Below are 18,696 nucleotides of genomic sequence, written 5' to 3' on the forward strand. Positions count from 1 at the left end.
ATGTTGTGGCAGTTTTATGGAAATGAAGAGGCAAATGGTCATTAATTTACAGTTAGATACAGAGTCAGACCCTCTTAGCCTGAACCACCCGCAATAATCTCTCTTATCTGCATTAGATCTTGGAACAGTTAAGTTTTGGACTTTTACTCCCAGAGGACATACTGGTTGTGAAATTGTGAGAGATGTAGTACAAAAATGCAGATTTTCCAAGGTAGGATCCATGCTACTAGACATCCAGATATACATCTAGGTATCTAGCTAAGGAATGAATTTGGGGGTTTCTCCATGGCAGCTTACTTCTGGATATGTTGTACTAATGTTGCTGCTGTTTGGATTTTTAATTTTTTTTAGCATTTCTGCTAGGCCTTAGTATGAATTATTTGTGGATTGTTTAATCTTGCTATGCATTTATTAATACAAGAGGTTTTGACTGGCTGACTAATATTTGTACAAGTATTTAAATTTTGTTCTGTCTTGTAGTTGTTAGTGAATTATCTAGAAATGTTGTTATGTTTTATTTCCTTGTGCTCTGAGCTGCTTTGAGCATAATTTACCATGGGAAAATGATATTATATGCAATGAGGAAGGCATTTAAGCAATGACAGGAACAAAATAGATCTTTTGTTTCAACAGCAACTATATATATATATATATATATATATATATATATATATATATTGTTGGGTTGTTGAAATATGGATCTTGATTGACAGGGGATTTAAAAGGTAGGTTGTTTTTATGAATTTAGACCTAGATGGTCCCTAGCTTTACCCACTCACCTTTTGCCAAATATTTGAATGTACAGAAAGAACAGGGAGTATTTTTCTGGTTCCTGTGGGCTCCCAAAATGATGATGGGAAAGAGTTTAAACATAATGGTGAGTGAAGTGTCCACAGTTTCCTCTCCCCATTTTATTTATTTTTTCATTTTTCAGAAGAATTTTCTCAACGGTCCAAAACACACTGCATAAATAATCCAGTTTAAGACCGCTTTAACTGTTCTGGCTCAATGCAAGGAAATTCTAGGAACTGTAGTTTTGTGAGGCATTTAGCCTTCTCTGTTAGAGAGCTCTGGGGCCACAATAAATTACAATTCCCAGGATTCTCTAGTACTGAGTCAGGGCAGTTAAAAGCAGTCTCAAACGGGACTATTTCTGCAGTGTGTTTTAAACCAAAATGGCATAGGTCTAAAATCTGTACAATTACAGTGATGCAACAGTTACAGTGATACAACAAAGTTCTGAAATACGTTTTCAAAAGCTAGCACAGGGAATTTCTGCAAAGGCATAGCAAAATGATGTTCCTTTTAACTGTTTTTGAAAGGACATCATTGAGAGAGCCAAATCAGCAGCCTACTGAAGGGCTTTCCAGAGGCACTGAGAAAAAGGCCCTGCTTTTTTTTGGGATACCAATATACCCTTCACATCCTGGCACATCCAGTAAGGGACTTACTTCCGTTCCATGATCTTCCTAACTTCTATTCTGGCAAGAACACCACGGGACTGCGCCTGGATGCGGGTGATGATGCGAGAGAGGCGTTCGTCTCTCATCTCCTCTAACATCCCCAGGAGACCTGCCTTGAAGAACACCTGAGTAGAGGAAGATTCTTGGTTGGAAAAGACATTAGTGCTCCTTATTGCCCCATATGAAAGAGCTAGCTAGGGAAATTACCCTTACAGTTTTCCTTGTGTGTGTGGGTGGGGGGGGGGGGGGTGGCTCATGGTGGCTCCACCACCTCTTACCTTGGTGTGCCCAAATTTGTACTGGTTGTGGTCAATATCTAGGGAGGTCAACAGCTTCTCTGCCCCCTTCCTGCTGTCTATGAACTGGCCCTCAGGAATGGCAGATGGGTTCAGGATGCGATACCTGGAAACAAGAAAGACAAGGGCATTAAAATATCTGACAGATTCCCTTCACAGTGACTTTAACACAGGCAGATGTTGTTAACTGCTCTTTATTATGGTATTTATTTATTTATTTATTTATTGGGTCAACATTGACTCATGGCAACCTTGTGAATGAGACGTCTCAAAGCCCCATTATCCTCAACTGCTCTGCTCAGGTCCTGCAGGCTCAGTGCTGTGATCTTCTTGATTGCGTCTATCCATCTTTTTCTACTGCCTCTTTTTCTACTGCCCTTCACCTTTCCTAGCATTATTGTCTTTTCTAGTGTGTCATGTCTTTTCATGATGTGGCAGAAGTACGACAGCCTCAACTTAGTCATCTGGCTTCCGGGAAGAATTCTGGCTTGATCTGTTCCAGCACTTATTTGTTTGTCTTCTTGGCTATCCATGGTATCCTTAGCACTAGCCACATCAAAACTCACAGAAAAGTATATTTCATCATTGCATTTGGGCACACAGTCCCGAGATTTTTGGCTTCTTCTCCTTCCTCCCCTCTTTCTATGTCTTTTCTTAAAATTAACTTTCTAGACCTTGTGACAGTAAAGATAAAATTTCAAAGATATGGTCTATGATGGGGAATATTCCATAGGCCACAGCAGGGGAAATGGTAGGTATGTCCAGGTGGTCTATTGTTAGCCACAACTAGAGTAAACCCATTGCATCAGTGAGATTTACCTATGTGCTAACTCACCACACAACAATTCTCAATGAGACTAACCAATAAGATTCAGGCCTGTGATGTCTTATTCCATGGCTGGGATACTGGAATAATAAATTATGACTCTATCCCACTGCCCTTGTAACAAAAGCCAAGTGTATTCATGTAGGGCTAGATTTAATTTACCGTATTTTCTGGCGTATAAGACGACTGGGCGTATAAGACGACCCCCAACTTTTCCAGTTAAAATATAGAGTTTGGGATATACTCACAGTATAAGACTACCCCTCTTCCAATGCACACCAAATAAAAATTAAAAAAACATCAGATTTGATTTCAATATGGTAATTTTAATTCAAATGCTTATGACATGCCGGTACTTAGCAGGAAACCTTGTTGTATACAAAGCCTGCTTGGATTGGTCAGTTCTCCCTGCCTGCCCAGTGCTCCCTGTCTCCAAGACTATCAGAGCGGTAGCTGCTTTCATATGTTACCTGCATATAGTGGGGATGCGGCCATTTTTGAGTTCCCCCCACCATATGCGGCGACCGCAGATTCTCCATTCCGGCTCTGAAGTTTCAGCACCTGCCCTGTAATATGACACCCGGTGTATAAGACAACCCCCGACTTTTGAGAAGATTTTCCTGGGTTAAAAAGTAGTCTTATACACCAGAAAATACAGTACTTTGGGGCAGAGGAATTACAACCCTGGCAACCAATTGCCATGCAGATGACTTCTCTGAATGATTGCCCCATTATTTGGTGGATGGCCTCCCCACAGCTGTGTGTCTTCCCTCTTGACATGCTGTGCTTCTTCAAAGGATTATCCATCCCCTCCCATCCCAATCAACAGAGGAAGAAACCCACCTTTGCCTGAAGTCCCCATAGAGGATCCGGTTGGGAAATCCCTTCCGGCAAATTCGGATTCCTTCCAGTACTCCATTACAGCGTAGCTGGTGCATGACCATGGGATTGTCCATCACACCTGAGGGAGAGGTAGAGAAAGACAGAAGATGTGAGCAAGAGAGGAAGCAATTGGAAGAGTAGGAAGCACTTTTCCCTGGACTGGGGCCCTCAAGAGATTCCACCTCAACATTAGGTAGAATTTCCTGACAGCAAGAGCTGTTCAACAGAAGAATACGCTCCCTCAGATTGAGGTGGAGTCTCCTTCTTTGGAGGTTTTTAAACAGAGGCTGGATGGCCATCTGTCAGGAATGCTTTCATTCTGTATTGTTGCATGGCAGGGGAGTGGACTGGATGGCCCTTGTGGTCTATTCCAACTCTAGGATTCTGTGATTCAAAGATGGGTTGAACTCCTGCTCACATCATTTCCATTTGCTGGGGATGAAGAGAATTTAGAATATCTGGAGAGCCCCAGCTGCAAAACTTTTTTCAAACAAACAAAAGGGTTTTTTGTGGGTTTCTCAGGCTATGAGGCCATGTTCTAGAACAGTTTATTCCTGACATTATAAACTCTTCTAGAACACTGTCTCATAGCCCAAAACCCCCACAAAAAACGATGTATGCCAGTCATGAAAACCTTCGACTTCACATTAAACAGAAAATAGTTGTGTACTGAGCATTTGAGGCATTGATATGGGCCTCAAAGGCTGGAATTAATGAAAGGGCTATAGACAGCCCATGGACTGCACAGTTGCCAGCCTTGTTGTAGACTTACGTTCCACCTACATACCGCCAGGAACTTCTAAAGTCTTGGGCAGAAGCCTTTTCTCTGTTAATTCCTACATTCCCTTTGACCAGAGATGTTACAGTTTGAATTAGAATCTTCTCCCACAGGGAAGGGTAGCAATGGGACCCCACAACACATGGGGGAAATAGGGCCTGAGATCTCACCTGGAGACTTTGTCTCATTGGGAATGATGCAACGAACAAAATGTGGGTGAGTGGAGCGCAGGTTGGTCATCAGCTTGTTGAGGTTCTCCTAGAGATAAAAGAAGAATGGTTATTTTGAGATGGATGGAAAGGGAAATAGGATAGCATGATATGGGTTTGACAGAAGGGGATGAAATAGTAAGACCGGTAAGGAGATGATATGGAGTTGGTTGGAGAGAATGGAATAGAATTGTGCAGAAATGTAGTGTTTGGAAGCCATCTTGGTCCTAATTATAGAAACCCTTCTGTGAGCAAGAAGAGATGTAAGAAGTGGATGCTTGGGAGATGGAACCCATGTGACAGATGAGTTCCATAATGAAGGGCTCCCTGAGACTTCAGACAGTTCCTAGCATCATTCTTGCTGTCCCGTTTCTTTCTGGATGGCCTAAGAGTCCCTTCCAACTCTATGTTTCTATGACTACCAGTTAGATTTATACCTTTACAAGTTTTAAAGTTGGGCGTTTTTGGTATTTTTTCACATATATATATTTTTTCACATTTCCAGTAGCAAGCCAGTGTGTGGTGGTTTGAGTGTTTGACTAATACTCTAGAGACCAGGGTTTGTTTCCCAGGTCAGCCATGGAAACACACTAAGTAACCTTGGGTGAGTCACATTTTCTCAGTCCCAGAAAACCCCATGATGGGGTTGCCATAAGTTGGAAACAACTTGAAGGCACACAACAACAACAACAACAAAGTTTTACTTGCATATATTTATCTTTCTGTAAACTGGCCACATAATGAGAAGGTATGGAACACTTGAAAAGACAATAATGCTAGGGAAGATGGAGAGATGTAAGAAGAGAAGAAGACTGCACACCAGATGGCAAGACTCAATTAGGGAGGGCAGGGGCATGAGTTTGCAGGATCTAAGCAGAGCAGTGGAGGATAAGGGATAGTGGAGATGTCTCATGCACAGGGTTGCCATGTGTCAGTGTCAACTCGAAGGCAGTTGACTATAACAACAAACTGTCTTATGTTCCAACTGAGGGCAAAACTAGGATATAAATTAATTTGCTAATTATAATGATAATGGTAATGATTACCATAATGAGAGTGCTGTTATTTCCCAGTTTCAATAATCTGGAGATTCTCCTTACCCTGTGCAAAGCAGATACAGTCTGGAAGGAGGACCCTTTCTTTTTATGAGTTGTCTTTCCCTTGCCACCCTCAGCAGCTAATGGAAAGAGAAAGGGAGAGGGAAGAAGAAAGACAAACAGATTAGGATCCACAGAGTTAGAATAGGCATCCCCAACACAGTGTCCCCATGGTGTGTTTTACTGCAATTTTCATAATACCCAACCAGTTTTGCAATTGGATATGCTGATTGGGATTGATGGGGACTGTGGTCTATCATACGTGGACAAGCATTTTGCAGCACCTTTGAGACTAACTGTGTAAAAGAAGTTGTAGCATATGCTTTTGTAGACTTAGACCTACTTCTTCAGCTGCATGAGGAAGTAGACTAAGTCTATGAAAGCATATGCTACAATTTATTTCACACAGTCCCAAAGCTGCTACAAGATCTCTTCACGTACTGATATTCTAGACTAACATGGCTATGTCTCTGAGTATTTGGACAGAGTTATGTTAGGGAGGGCAAGATTAAAATATATAAACATTTTGTCTAGGGAGACATAGAAAGCTGTCTTATACCAGGTCCGAGGAATTGCCTGCCTGTCTTAGATTAATCTGCTTCAACTGGTCTAAGGTCTTTCCCATCATCTACTAACTGGATATGTGGGGATTAAACCTGTGACCTTCTTTATGCAATCAAAGTGCTCTGTCACTGACCTATGGCCTTTCCTCATTCTTTGATGAGTTCAAGGTAGCAAACATGATTTACTCTTCCTCATTTACCATCACAAAAACCTTGCGAGACACATTAAGCTTAAGAAGGAGTGGTTGTCCTGAAGGTACCCATTCTGAATAAGGATTTGAATTCAGATCACTCCAGTCCAAGTCAGGTGTTCTATTCACTAAGCCACACCACCCACACCACATTATAATATTATGGGTGAGGACACATAGCTGATTCTTTTTGGTTCTAGTTCCCAAGTTCATGGACTGGGCCAGAGTCTATAGGATTAGACTGAGAAAACCAAGACTCCTGCCTGCCTCCCCCTTTCATTCTATCTCTTACGTGCATCTGCTCCAGCGTAATTGGCAAAAAGATTTGCCAGAAGCTTGAGGGCTGATTTCTGGTAGAGCCCCACCACTGTCTCATTGAGAGGGTCTTTGTTCTTCTGCAGCCAGCCGATGATGTTATAGTCAACTGTGCCAGCATAATGGATGAGGGCAAAGTGAGCCTCTGGTTTGCCCTTGATGATCCGGGGCTTCGAAAAGTTGGCTGACTTGCCCAAGTGGTTGTCGAAGAGCTTGGCTTTGAATGTCATATCAGTGGCCTTGGGGAACATGCATTCCTCCTCCAGGATGGACATGATTCCCATTGGCTGTGAAAGAAGACAAAACAATACTGGCTGAGGGAAACATACCAGGTAGCTCCATCACATGATAACCCTCTAAGAGTCATGGCATCCACTGTGGATACTCTTGGCAGGCTTAGGAAGGGGGTGATGTGAGGATGCTAATTGTATTGGCATGTACAGACTCAATATGGAGGCACTGCTTCATAAACAGGAGCCATAAACCATGTGATTTCAGATGGGGCACTAAAAGCATTGGCCACCTCTAAGGCAAGAGCCCTAGATGAGGCATCAAGGAACGGATGTTGCTGTTTTTTGAGTAAGGAATGAGTCTTAGAGAGATAACAGTACCTTCTCAATGAGGTCGATGCAGGCCTGCAGGTCCATGCCAAAGTCAATGAAGACCCACTCAATGCCTTCCTTCTTGTACTCTTCTTGCTCCAGGACAAACATGTGGTGGTTGAAGAACTGCTGCAGCTTCTCGTTGGTGAAGTTGATGCAGAGCTGTTCAAAGCTGTTGAACTGGGTGGAGAACAGGGGGTTGGTGGGGGAGAATAAAGTCAAGAAGCAATGAGCTGGGACCAACCTGGTGGAAAATATCTCCCTAAGATGGGTTTTCGATAGAAGGAACAGAGATCACTAGTCTTCACAGAGAATCATAGAATCATAGAGTTGGAAAAGACCACAAGGGGCATCCAGTCCATGCAGGAAATCACAATCAAAGCATCCCTGACAGATGGCCATCAAGCCTCTGTTTAAAGACCTCCAAGGAGTGACTAGTCTATGGTCTGTTTGGGACAGGGATGAGGATGGCTGGAAGAATCAGTTCGAGTATGGAAAAGTAACTTTTTGGGCTACAGCTCCCTGAATCATCAAGCTGGAGGATTCTGGAACCTGTATGTCTAACAAAGTATCTTTTCCAAGTTGTGGCTGGAATGCAAAGGTCTATGGGCAAAAAAATAAATAGTCCATTCTGCCTTGCAAATGGAAGTGGGTGTTTTTGTTCTGAAAAGCCATATTGTCCAGGTTCTTGAGGCTGGATGGATCAACCCACTGTCAGTCCAATAATCTGAGCAAAACAGATTCTCTAGGTTGGAGTCACTCACATCAAAGATTTCGAAACCAGCAATGTCTAAGACGCCAATGAAATATTGTCGAGGCAGCTTGGTTTCTAGGGTGCTGTTGATCCTCATGACCATCCAGCTGAACATCTTCTCATAGACAGACTTAGCCAGAGCCCCAGTAGAATAGCACACCTGTGTGAAAAGGGAGCAGGGGTCAAGGGTAAAGACAAACCTTGTTCCCAAAGTAGATGTTGTAACAGTGTGGAAAGGTAACTCTAGGACAAGAATAAGAAGGGGAATAAAAGCAAGGTGGGCCCTCATGCGTTTTAAATTGCCCTTTAAAGTTGGAAACATTTCCCCCCAGACACCTGCAATTTCACATCCCACATTCAAAATGGTGCTGAATTTCAAAACTAGATTTCTTCCAGCTCTTATCTCCAGAACCTAGGAGAAAGGAGGCCTATTTTGCCACCTGCTATATTATACTCACCTGCTGGACAGTTTGCCCTTTGGTGACGTACTCATTTCCCACTTTGACTCTTGGGTGGCACAGGCCCTTGAGCAGATCAGCTGAGTTCAGCCCCATCAGGTAGGCTGACTTGTCAGCTTCTGTAAATGCAGAGAAAACTACTTGAAATGACAGTGGCTTGGTTTGGGAATGACAGTGGTTGGGGTGTATTTGGAGTACAGCTGCAAAGGTGATAAGAGTTGAAGGCAAATGCTATGAGAAGGTAGTGAAGGAATCTCTTGTTCAACCTAATTATCTTTCTTGACCTGTTGTTGATGCCATTGACTCTTACTGCTGATGGGACAGTGTTCCCTAGCACCAATAGGCATTGGTGTGATAATGCTAGTTTTGGAACCACTTTGGGGCTCCAACCACCTTAGTCCAGTCTTGGTGAAGAAGAGAAGATGGTGGGCTTTGAGAGAGGTTTTTAGAGAAGGAAAAGAGGGGGCATCGTGGAATTGTACTGGGAGCAGTTCTAGCCATAGGAGGCAACAAGGGAGAACAATCCAAATTGTTCAAGAGAGCAGGAGATCTTTGGTCAGCTTGCTGGATCAGATCAAAGTCCCATCTTGTCCAGGCCTTTTTGGGGGGAAATCCCAGCATGCCACTGATGCAAGGCATGCCATAAGAAATTAGCCGACGGATGTGATGGCTCAGATCCAGATTTAGTCATACTTAGTAGGCCAACTTTTCATTGAAGTTAAGCTTATCATAACAACTTAAATGCTATTGATTTCAGTGGGTCTATTCTTAAATATGATTAAAGTTGGATCCACCAGGCCCATGGATTTCCAGTCTTCCATTTCCTTTGGCTTCAAAGCTGCACGTTGTCTGCTCCCGTTCGGGCTGCAGTTCTACATTGGAAACCTTCCTACCTTGTTTCCTTCTCTGTTGGTGAATTATGATAAGAGTAATTTTAAAAATCCTTTCCCACCTTCAGTGCCATCTGGCTCTGCTTGTTCTTCACGTTGTTTCTGCTTGAATTTCATGTTTCCGTAGTGCATGATAGCACCTGTCAACTTGTAGATGGAGTTTTTCTCTTCCTGGGTGAAACCTAGGATGTCAAAGGCATTCTGTATATGGAGAAAGAAAAGGGATGAGATTTGTACTACTCAAACAGCTACACACATCAGTTGTTCATGAGTCATTTAGTGTGGAATATAATTCTGTCATTCTGATACCAGTACTCACATCAGTTGCTAACAGTTCCTCAGCATCATCAATAGATGGGACTGTCGTCTCTCCTTGGGAGATGAAGGAATAGTCGTATGGATTGTTAGTGACCAGCATAATGTCTAGAAAAGAAGAAGTTGGACTAATTTAGCAAGGCAGGAATGAAGGGAAATGAAAAATGATTTCTCCCATTGCCCTACAGCAAGTATGGCACCAGATTAGGACAACTGATCAAAGGAAGATTAAATTCCAACTTGGCAAGATATTATAAACGCAGATGGTAGCCCAGTTTATCTTAGAGTGCATCTACATTGTAGAAATAATGCAGTTTAACACCACTTTAAGTATTGTAGCTCCATCCTCTAGAATCCTAAGGTATGCAGTTTTACAAAGTCTTTAACTTTCTCTGCCAAAGAGTGTTGGTGCCTCACAAAACTACAACTCCCAGGATTCAACAGAATAGAGTCATGACAATTAAAGTGATGTCAAACTGCATTATTTCTACAGTGTAGATACACCCATAGGGGTTGTCAATTCATCCCTCACAAAGCTGCAAGGAACCCACAATGGCAAACTATTGAAATGAGACTCTCATTGTTGACACAGTGCAGAATTAATGCAGTTTGACACTGTTGTAATGGATCCATCCTATAGAATCCTGGGATTTGTAGTTTGTTGTGTTGTGGCACCAGCACTCTCTGACAGAGAAGACTAAATATCTCACAAAATAACAACTTTAAATCCCCAAATTCCATAACATTGAGACCAAACCATTCCATCTGGTGTCTTGCACAATGCCTGATATTGTGTCAATTAGACACTACAAGCAGATCCTCATAATCAAACAAGCGTGTCAAGGTGGAACATTTGCAGCTCAGTTAAGCAAGGACAAGCTCATGTTCGTTCAAAAGTCCACTTGTTCAAAGGCAGCTCATCCATAGCATTGCCCAGATGTCAGTGAAGTTTCGTCATAATACCATACCCAAGAGCTCTGGCTTCTTGTTGGACAAGATCTGGTAGAAGATATGGTAATTCCTCTCAGCTTTTAGCTGGAAGATGACCCGAGACTTTTCAAGAAGGTCTAAGAAATGCAAGGAAAGAAGATGGAGCAGTTGAAAGTAGACATGGGGGTGAACAAGTCCAAAATAAATGCTTCCTTTTAAAGAAAAGGTCAGAGGAAAGGAGATGGTTAAATAAGAAGCCAACACTCACAGGTCTCTATGTCAGCTGAGGCCAGTTTTCCTGTTGCCCCAAAATGGATCCGGATGAATTTACCCTGGGAGAAAATGGGAGAAATGAATCAAAAAGGCAGACAAGAAGATGATAAGCCATAGATAACACGGAGGTGTACAAATTTGCATCCCCTCCTCCTCCAGCCTCAAACTTCCAACTGAATGGTAACTCACAAATCGGGACGAGTTGTCGTTCCGCAGCGTCTTGGCATTACCAAAGGCTTCCAGGGCAGGGTTGGCTTGGATGATTTGATCTTCCAGCGTCCCCTGCGGGAGAAAGTGAAGGGTTTGGGACATTTTCTCTCACATTTAGAAACAAGTGGGTGATATCAGGGTAGGGCAGGTGGAAGGAGAGCAGGAAAGAGGATTCCAGAGAAGAAAGATGATAAATCGGACATAGCAGAAGTATGGCCCATGGGTTGCATATGGCCCTTGGGGTTGTTTTGTGGCCTCCAGGACACAGGTGTGTTGCTTATTTTAAAATAATTGTTCTCAAATACTGCTAAATACTCCTGAGAGAATGTGGGGGGACAATTTTTGCCACACTTTGTTTGCCTCCTCTGGACTATTTTATCCTCAAGAAAGGCCTTTTTCCCAATACGAAGTGACAGAGAAGACTATCAGATGAACAATGGAGAAAGAGAGAGAGTGACAGGCCGTCTTCCCTTGCCTTTTTCTGCTGTAAAACCCTCTAGTTTTTGCTGCCTGTCTAGAGGAAGCTTTGAAAGTCTTGATAAAAGAGGTTGGGGGATATTTTACCACCACCACCCCCAGGTCCACATAATGTGCATTCTGGCTCTCAGATCTAACTGTAACACTTACCTTCCCGGTACCTGCTGCCTGGTCTTTCTTGCCACGATCGCCAATGGCGGCAATCACAGCAAAGTACTGAATGACCCGTTTAGTGTTCACAGTCTTTCCTGCTCCAGATTCTCCGCTGTGGATAGAAATATAAAGTTGCAGAGTAGGTCTGCCCTGCCTGATCAAATTTGTTGAGAGTAGAAGGGAGGTATGCTTCCATTATTTTTGACTGGTTGATTGCAACCTTTCAGCCTTACTACGAAGGCACCAGGGTAGCTCACAAATAATCCAAAGCAGTAACAGATATATGTATTTATATTCTTTATTTTTTCAATGGTGCCTTAACTGTTATATTAAATGCAGAGAACACTTGTTGCCACGGCAGCAGTGACAACCCTTTCTATTCCAGATGAGTTATGTTTCCTGCATTTTTGCAAAGAGATCAACACGTTTCTTTTGCTTATTTGTGGCCTGAAGAAGACCAAATATAAAATAAAATACCCAGCGATTTTATAAAGGCCTCGAGCCAGTTGCTAGTGCCAACTATAGCAGAAGTACTGAATTAATAAAGCATCATGTTGTTGTGATTGTTGTTGTTGCTTTTGTGTGCATTCAAGTCATTTCCAACTTATGGTGAACCTATCACAGCGTTTTCTTGGGTTGAGAGTGTATGACTTACCCAAGGTTACCTAGTGAGTTTCCATGGCTGAGCAGGGAATCAAACCTTGGTCTCCAGGGTTGTAGGCCAACACTCAAGCCACTACATCACACTACACCAGATTGATGTAGTAAATGTAATCTAAACTTAATACAAATCCCATTAAATCAATGGGCCTTATTTGGTTGTGGTTAGCTAGCTGCTAGATCAAGATGAAAGTTTCCTTGCCCGCTATATCACCCACTATATCAAACACTTGAGGCGAAGCACAAAAATCAGTGTGTATAGAGCCATTGTACTGTCTATTCTCCTCTATGGGTCTGAAACATGGGTCACCTATCTCCAACACCTACGACTCCTTGAACGCTTTCATCAGCGCTGTTTACGCACAATTGTAAATATATACTGGACTGACTATGTGACAAATGTTGCTGTCCTCGAGCAAGCAGGGATCACCAGCATTGAGGCCATGCTATTGAGGACGCAGCTGCGCCAAGCAGGACACGTTTCTAGGATGAAGGACCATCGCCTCCTCAAAATAGTATTCTACGGTGAACTCGCCACGGGTCAGCGTAAGAGGGGCACCCCAAAGAAGAGATACAAGGACTCCCTGAACAACATCTCAGGCTTGGCCAGATAGATCACCAACAATGGTCCTCCCTGGCCTCGCATCGGGAGGCATGGAGACGCACTATCCATGACGCTGCAGCCTTCTTCGAAAGCTCACACCAAACGAGCCTCGAAGAGAAACGACAACGCAGAAAGAACCGCAACCTGGAAACATCTCCCAAGGAGACTTTCTGCTGTGCTTTCTGCAACCGGACCTGTTTATCCCGAATTGGCCTTTTTAGTCACCAACACGCTTGTACAAAGCGCAGGATGAGTCCTTCCTGAATCTTTGTTCGCGAAGGAAAGCCAGAGAGAGATATCACCCAATGGACCCATTTTTACTACTGAACAGGAGATCAAACAGGACAAGTGATTAAAAAGCAAAGAGTGCAGGTTGGGGGATTGAAATAGGTAACTTCAGTGGAGATGGCCAAAGGAGGTTCAGATTCCACAGGTAGGTAGATAACCTTAGATCATACAGTGCATGTTCACAGACTTTGTAGGGACAGGAATAAGGAAAAGAGGAAACTTACGTGATCAGAATTGACTGGTTCTCCCGATCTAGAGGGTCAGGGTGAAAAGAGGATTCAAAGATGAACAATATGTAAGCAAGAGAGAAAACAAAGAGAAAGTGAAAGACTTGAAAGAAGAAGAGAATCTCCAGACACAGGAGGAGGAAATATGAGAGAAGCAGCAAGTGACTGAAGGAGAAAATGGTGAAAACTCCACAGTACAATTTTTGCCATCAAACCCTCACCATCCCTTCTCCCTTCCCACTACAGCTGCTGGCATCTTCCATATCAATGGGGCCGTGAATCTACTTTGTGATTTGCTAAGAGTTTTAAAGGAACTACCCAAGGTGCTAGACCCTGTCCCCAAATGGTCCTCTGTGGATGAAATTAAAACCCAGATCTAGAGCAACAAGAGGGGTAAGAAATTTCGATACCTGGGAGCTGGAGCCCAACTAAGCTGCATACGTTTCCCATCTTTTTTGGTGGTATCATTATTTGTTAATTATTTTGACAATGTGAAATCAGTGAATTTCATAGAAATTAATCATGATGTACAAAACTTGAAACCCCACGTCAATATTTTCAGCCTACTGGCCAGAGGCTCAAAACTGCCACTGGGCAGGAAGGGAAGCTGGACTTCTCAGGGGTTGCTCCTGCAGCCACCAAGGAAAGTGGCCTGGCCCTTGGAGTAAAGGAGGCTCCAGGCACTCCCCTCCATTTCTCTCCACCAAATGGCCCCTTCACTCTCTTTTCCAGCCCATCCGCCCACCTTCCTTGCTGTCAGGAATTCTGCTGATGCAAACACTACACCTCCTGGGCCACAGGTTTCTGGTCTCAGGAATTTGGGGGGAGAAACAGGACACAAGCCACTTTTTTGGATTTCTCCTCTTCATACAAAACCTGGGGCCTCTTTATTGACTAGCCAAAAGCTCCCACCTGGCACCAAGGTGCTTCCATGGCCAGTCTCTAGTTACCCACGAGTGGCTTCCATCTGTGACACAGATCTAGCAAACAATTGGGGATCAGCTCCTCCAAAATTTTTCACTGGGGCCCAAACCTACTCTTAGTGGCTCTGCCCAGGGAAACTTTGTTAATCATAATAATAATTTGTTTTATTTATATACCGCTATTCCAAAGATCATAGCGGTGAACAGCAAGTAAGCTAATTAGCAAGTAAGCTAATTGCCCCAGTCATCACTGTTTCTGATGAAACCATAGCGCCAGTTCCATCTTTACCTGTCAACATGTTTTGATAGGCGTTGTCAGAGATGGAGAAGATGTGTGGAGGGGCTTCACTTCGTTTCTTGCCCCGGTAGGCAGCCACAACTTCTGCATTGTAGACCGGTAACCACTTGTAGGGGTTTACCGTCACACAGAAGAGCCCAGAATAGGTCTAGAAGTGAAGAGGAAGAGGAATAGTATGCTAGGAATAAATCATGGAAGCAGAGAATGTTCCCAAATGTATTGCCTATTAGGGTTGGTAGTTCTGGATCATTCCAGGTTAGTTTCCAGGCCAAAACTTGAAACTTAGAGATTGTTCACATTATTCATTAAGTACTAACCACAGTTGTTCACAGGTTGTCATTCAAACACACAACACCCACCCACACAGAATGTACGTCCCTAGTTGGAAATTAAAACCAATCTTAGCTAATTGTTAAAGTTCTCCAATTAGGGTGAAATGATGGTGTGACAGAGTCCTTCTCCTAGGCTGGCCCCACGGTTCCAAAGAATTCCTAGGAAATTCTGCCACTCGCCATGTCCTTGTTCCTCTTTATCTGGTGCAGAAATGTTGTGAGCTGTAATTTTTTTGGCACCAAACCCATGTTTTTGTGCAACCCCCCCCCCACCAAACAACAACCTCCCAAATTGTGAAAAATCATTGAAAAGGTGTCAGAACTAATTGTAAATCTTATCCAATGGAGAGAATACTCTTGAAGCAATAATAATAATAATAATAATAATAATAATAATAATAATAATAATATTACTTATACTCCGTCTCTCCAATTATATTGAGGCGGCAAACAAGAGCAAAATAATCGAATATATGCACCCTTCATATCTCATGCCCTTCCTGTGGATAATATTTTGTGGCTGATGAGATTAATAACCCATGATGGTTAGGGGTGTTGTCCCCAGGCTTACATAGATCATCCAGGCTGCATAGCGCTCCTTCAGGTTGTAGAGGACAGCAGGTTCATGAAGGAAGGTGAGCATAGCCATGTCCTCGCTCTTGTCGAACTTGGGCGGGTTCTGCTGCATGATCTGGTCTTCTTTCACCGTCACCGTCTGCCAAGAACCAACAATAAAGTTTCCCAACAGAAAAGGCTTTATTGCCAGGATGGGTCTCATCTACTCATGGCCCTTTTCTTGGCATACTAAGAATTAATCATTGAAGGCCATGGTGGAAATGGGGGGAGAACAAAACTGGATTGAAGGCGATGGAGTCAGAATGTTCTACTGAAAGATGTGAAGTTATCCCAGTTGGTTACCATCTATGATGGCTTGGGAGGCAGGTGAAAAGGCATTTGGAAAGACTTTGAAACTATCATGAGGGCATGATGTGGGCCTGAAGGAAGTTGGGAGATGCTTTGAAACACTGGGTGTGTGAATCAGTGCTTTTTGAGGGTAGAATCCAAAAGTGTATTAGGAGCTAGAAGGCTCCTTTGGATTTGCAGGGAAAGGTAGCACCATTCAGTTGTCTGTTATTATGGGCCTTCAAGTTGACGTTGACTTATAGTAACATTAAACTAGGGTTTTCTTGACAACATTTTTTTCCAGCACAGGTTTGCCATTTCCTTCCTCCTAGGCTGGGAGAGTGTGTCTTGCCCAAAGTACCCAGTTAAGTTTCTATGGCGGAGCGGGATTCAAACTCTGGTCTCCCTGAGTCTTAATTCAACATTCAAGCCACAATACCATGTTGGCTCTCCATGTGGTCATATTCCCACCTAACTATATTATGTGGGCAGAGATGAAATTGGGAAATATTGAACTATGCCATGTTCGAGCAGCCTTGCAAAGAGTAAGTACCTTGCCATTTTCTGTTTCTGCGGTGATTTTTCCACCCTCTTTGGAAACGATCTTGGCCTTGATGAACTCTGCCTTGTCATCCGGCACAAAGACGTCCTTCTTCAGGTCGAAAGGCCGGTTTTGTGCTTCAATCCTAGCCTTTTCGGACATGCGCAGGTAAGGGGCAGCAGGGCCGAACTCGGCCATCTCAGCATCGGAAGCCATGGCTGGAGCTGGGGATTTTGACCTGGCGACATTAAGAAGAGATGGTTAGGGATGGTGTTGCTCATCGACAGACTCCAAGGAAGCATCACCCATGTATCTCCATGCAGGACACATTATATATATGCACTTTACAAAATCTCCACCAGGGGGCAGTTGTGCGTTGGTCAACAACTGGCTCCAGAAAAAGAAACAGTGGCATTGCTTCCCCCAAGTGGTCAACAGGAGGACTGCATGTTTGAAGCTGCTACTTCTTATGCAAGTTGCTCTGCCCCCTAGTGGTCTGTGAAGAAATTACACAATGTACACAATTTCTATGCCCCATTTCAGAAAAGGATGCATCTGCGTGACAGATAAAGTTATACCCTGGGTGGATCCACATTGCAGAATTAAAACAGTATGATCCCACTTTAACTGTCATGACTCTATTCTACAGAATCCTGGGATTTGTAGTTTGGTGAGGCACCAAAGTGCTATGATGGAACAGGTTGAATACTTCACCGAAACTACAAATCTCTGGATTCTGTAGGACAGAATCATGACAAAGTGAGGTCAAACTGCTTTAATTCTGCTGTGTGGACACCCCTACTACCATTCTACATTCTTTATACCATTACAAATGTTCTCCATCATTAATTACCTTCTTCCTTTTAATAGGATTTGGCACGAGATCTACAGTTGGATGATACCTTGGGCCAGGCTCCTGTTAGAAAAAGGCACAGAATCAGAACAAGTTGCACAGATATTCCTCTCCCCCAAGCAAACACAATTCCTATTATTTGTTTCCAATACCAAGGCACAGAACGAATAAGGAGCATACTATACTATGGAGATGATGCTTTATCAACTATCAATATGTGTGGTGCTTTACAAAGTACAAGATCTGTGTTCCTTAGGCGCTTGCAATCAAAAAGTTGAATTTAGGGGAGACAGCAGAGGAAGAGGTACGGTAAACAGGGAAAATACACTCTTATTTCAGTTACACATAAGTAGGCTGAATTCCATCAGAGAAAGGGAACTAGAAGGTTAAGTCAAAGCCATTATGAGACATCAAGCAGGTGTCTGGAGGATGTTATCTATGCTACCTAGAGGGTTCTGGGAGTTGTAGCCCAAACAAGTCCTTTCCCAGGCTCCGCTTATGAACACTGTCAAGTGCCTTTTCCCAACTGAATCAGTCCTTTCATCCATCTCTGTGGGGAAGGGAAGAATCATGCAGCCCTCCAAATGTTGCTGGCCTGCAACTCCCAGCACTTCTTGCCATTAGCTATGCTAGGGCTAATGGGAGTTGCAGTACCACAACATCTGCAGGGCCACATGATTCCCATCTCTGACCCAGCCTTAGATCAGGCCTTGCCTTAGACTGTTGCCTGATCTCAGGGAGGTTGTCAGAGCAGTACTGCCATTTACAATTTCTGATAATAAAAATAGATGTTTGCTGGTGGATCCTGGGTCTGAAAAAGTGAGGAATGGCTGGCTGCTGCAGTTGCTCTGGGTTTCCACTAGACGCCTTTATCAGTCCTATGCCCAGGTAAGAACCCTATAAGTAAACGTGACAGAAATGGAACCCAGAACCTTTATGCAGGATGTCCAGATCTTCTGCCCTATTACTGACCTATCAGACATCAGTATCCACACACACAAGCACAACATACCTTACCTAGAAGTATTCACCACATTTCATGATTGGTGTGGTTTTGCATCGTTGTTGATGTGTGCCTTCAAGTGATTTCCGACTTATTACAACCATCACAGGGTTTTCTTGGGCACGTTTCTTCAGAGGGGGTTTGCCATTTCCATCCTCTGAGGCTGAGAGAGTGTGACTAGCCCAAGGCCACCCAATGGGTTTCATGACAGAGTGAGGATTCAAACACTGGTCTCCAGGGTTGTAGTCCAACGTTTAAACCACTGTACCCCACTGGTTCTTGTGGTTTTACATACCCAGTTCTAAACCCATTTCTAACCGTCCAATTAAAAAGATTGTATGTACAGCGCTGTGTAAATTTACAGCGCTTTATAAATAAAGGT

The 18,696-nt window shown here is 43.3% G+C and overlaps 1 protein-coding gene across 2 annotated transcripts in view; it reads right to left on the reverse strand.

Annotated features, from left to right (window-relative positions):
- LOC121934760 (myosin-7) overlaps positions 1 to 18,696 on the reverse strand; it is a 37,135-nt gene that overhangs the window by 15,789 nt on the left and 2,650 nt on the right. For both annotated transcript variants that reach the window (XM_042475571.1, XM_042475570.1), the window contains exons 2-21: positions 17,312 to 17,374; positions 16,471 to 16,696; positions 15,586 to 15,729; positions 14,674 to 14,830; positions 13,459 to 13,486; positions 11,680 to 11,794; positions 11,032 to 11,124; positions 10,838 to 10,901; positions 10,608 to 10,706; positions 9,644 to 9,747; positions 9,387 to 9,525; positions 8,435 to 8,553; positions 7,987 to 8,136; positions 7,232 to 7,402; positions 6,598 to 6,907; positions 5,555 to 5,631; positions 4,416 to 4,503; positions 3,429 to 3,546; positions 1,742 to 1,865; positions 1,452 to 1,588 (exon numbers count right to left, since the gene is read on the reverse strand). In XM_042475571.1, coding sequence (XP_042331505.1) covers positions 1,452 to 1,588; positions 1,742 to 1,865; positions 3,429 to 3,546; positions 4,416 to 4,503; positions 5,555 to 5,631; positions 6,598 to 6,907; positions 7,232 to 7,402; positions 7,987 to 8,136; positions 8,435 to 8,553; positions 9,387 to 9,525; positions 9,644 to 9,747; positions 10,608 to 10,706; positions 10,838 to 10,901; positions 11,032 to 11,124; positions 11,680 to 11,794; positions 13,459 to 13,486; positions 14,674 to 14,830; positions 15,586 to 15,729; positions 16,471 to 16,674 — 2,441 coding nt within the window. In that variant the 5' untranslated portion in view covers positions 16,675 to 16,696; positions 17,312 to 17,374. The remainder of the gene's footprint in view (positions 1 to 1,451; positions 1,589 to 1,741; positions 1,866 to 3,428; positions 3,547 to 4,415; positions 4,504 to 5,554; positions 5,632 to 6,597; positions 6,908 to 7,231; positions 7,403 to 7,986; positions 8,137 to 8,434; positions 8,554 to 9,386; positions 9,526 to 9,643; positions 9,748 to 10,607; positions 10,707 to 10,837; positions 10,902 to 11,031; positions 11,125 to 11,679; positions 11,795 to 13,458; positions 13,487 to 14,673; positions 14,831 to 15,585; positions 15,730 to 16,470; positions 16,697 to 17,311; positions 17,375 to 18,696) is intronic.

Source organism: Sceloporus undulatus, chromosome 6, assembly GCF_019175285.1.
Source record: "Sceloporus undulatus isolate JIND9_A2432 ecotype Alabama chromosome 6, SceUnd_v1.1, whole genome shotgun sequence".
Taxonomy (NCBI): Eukaryota; Metazoa; Chordata; class Lepidosauria; order Squamata; family Phrynosomatidae; genus Sceloporus; species Sceloporus undulatus.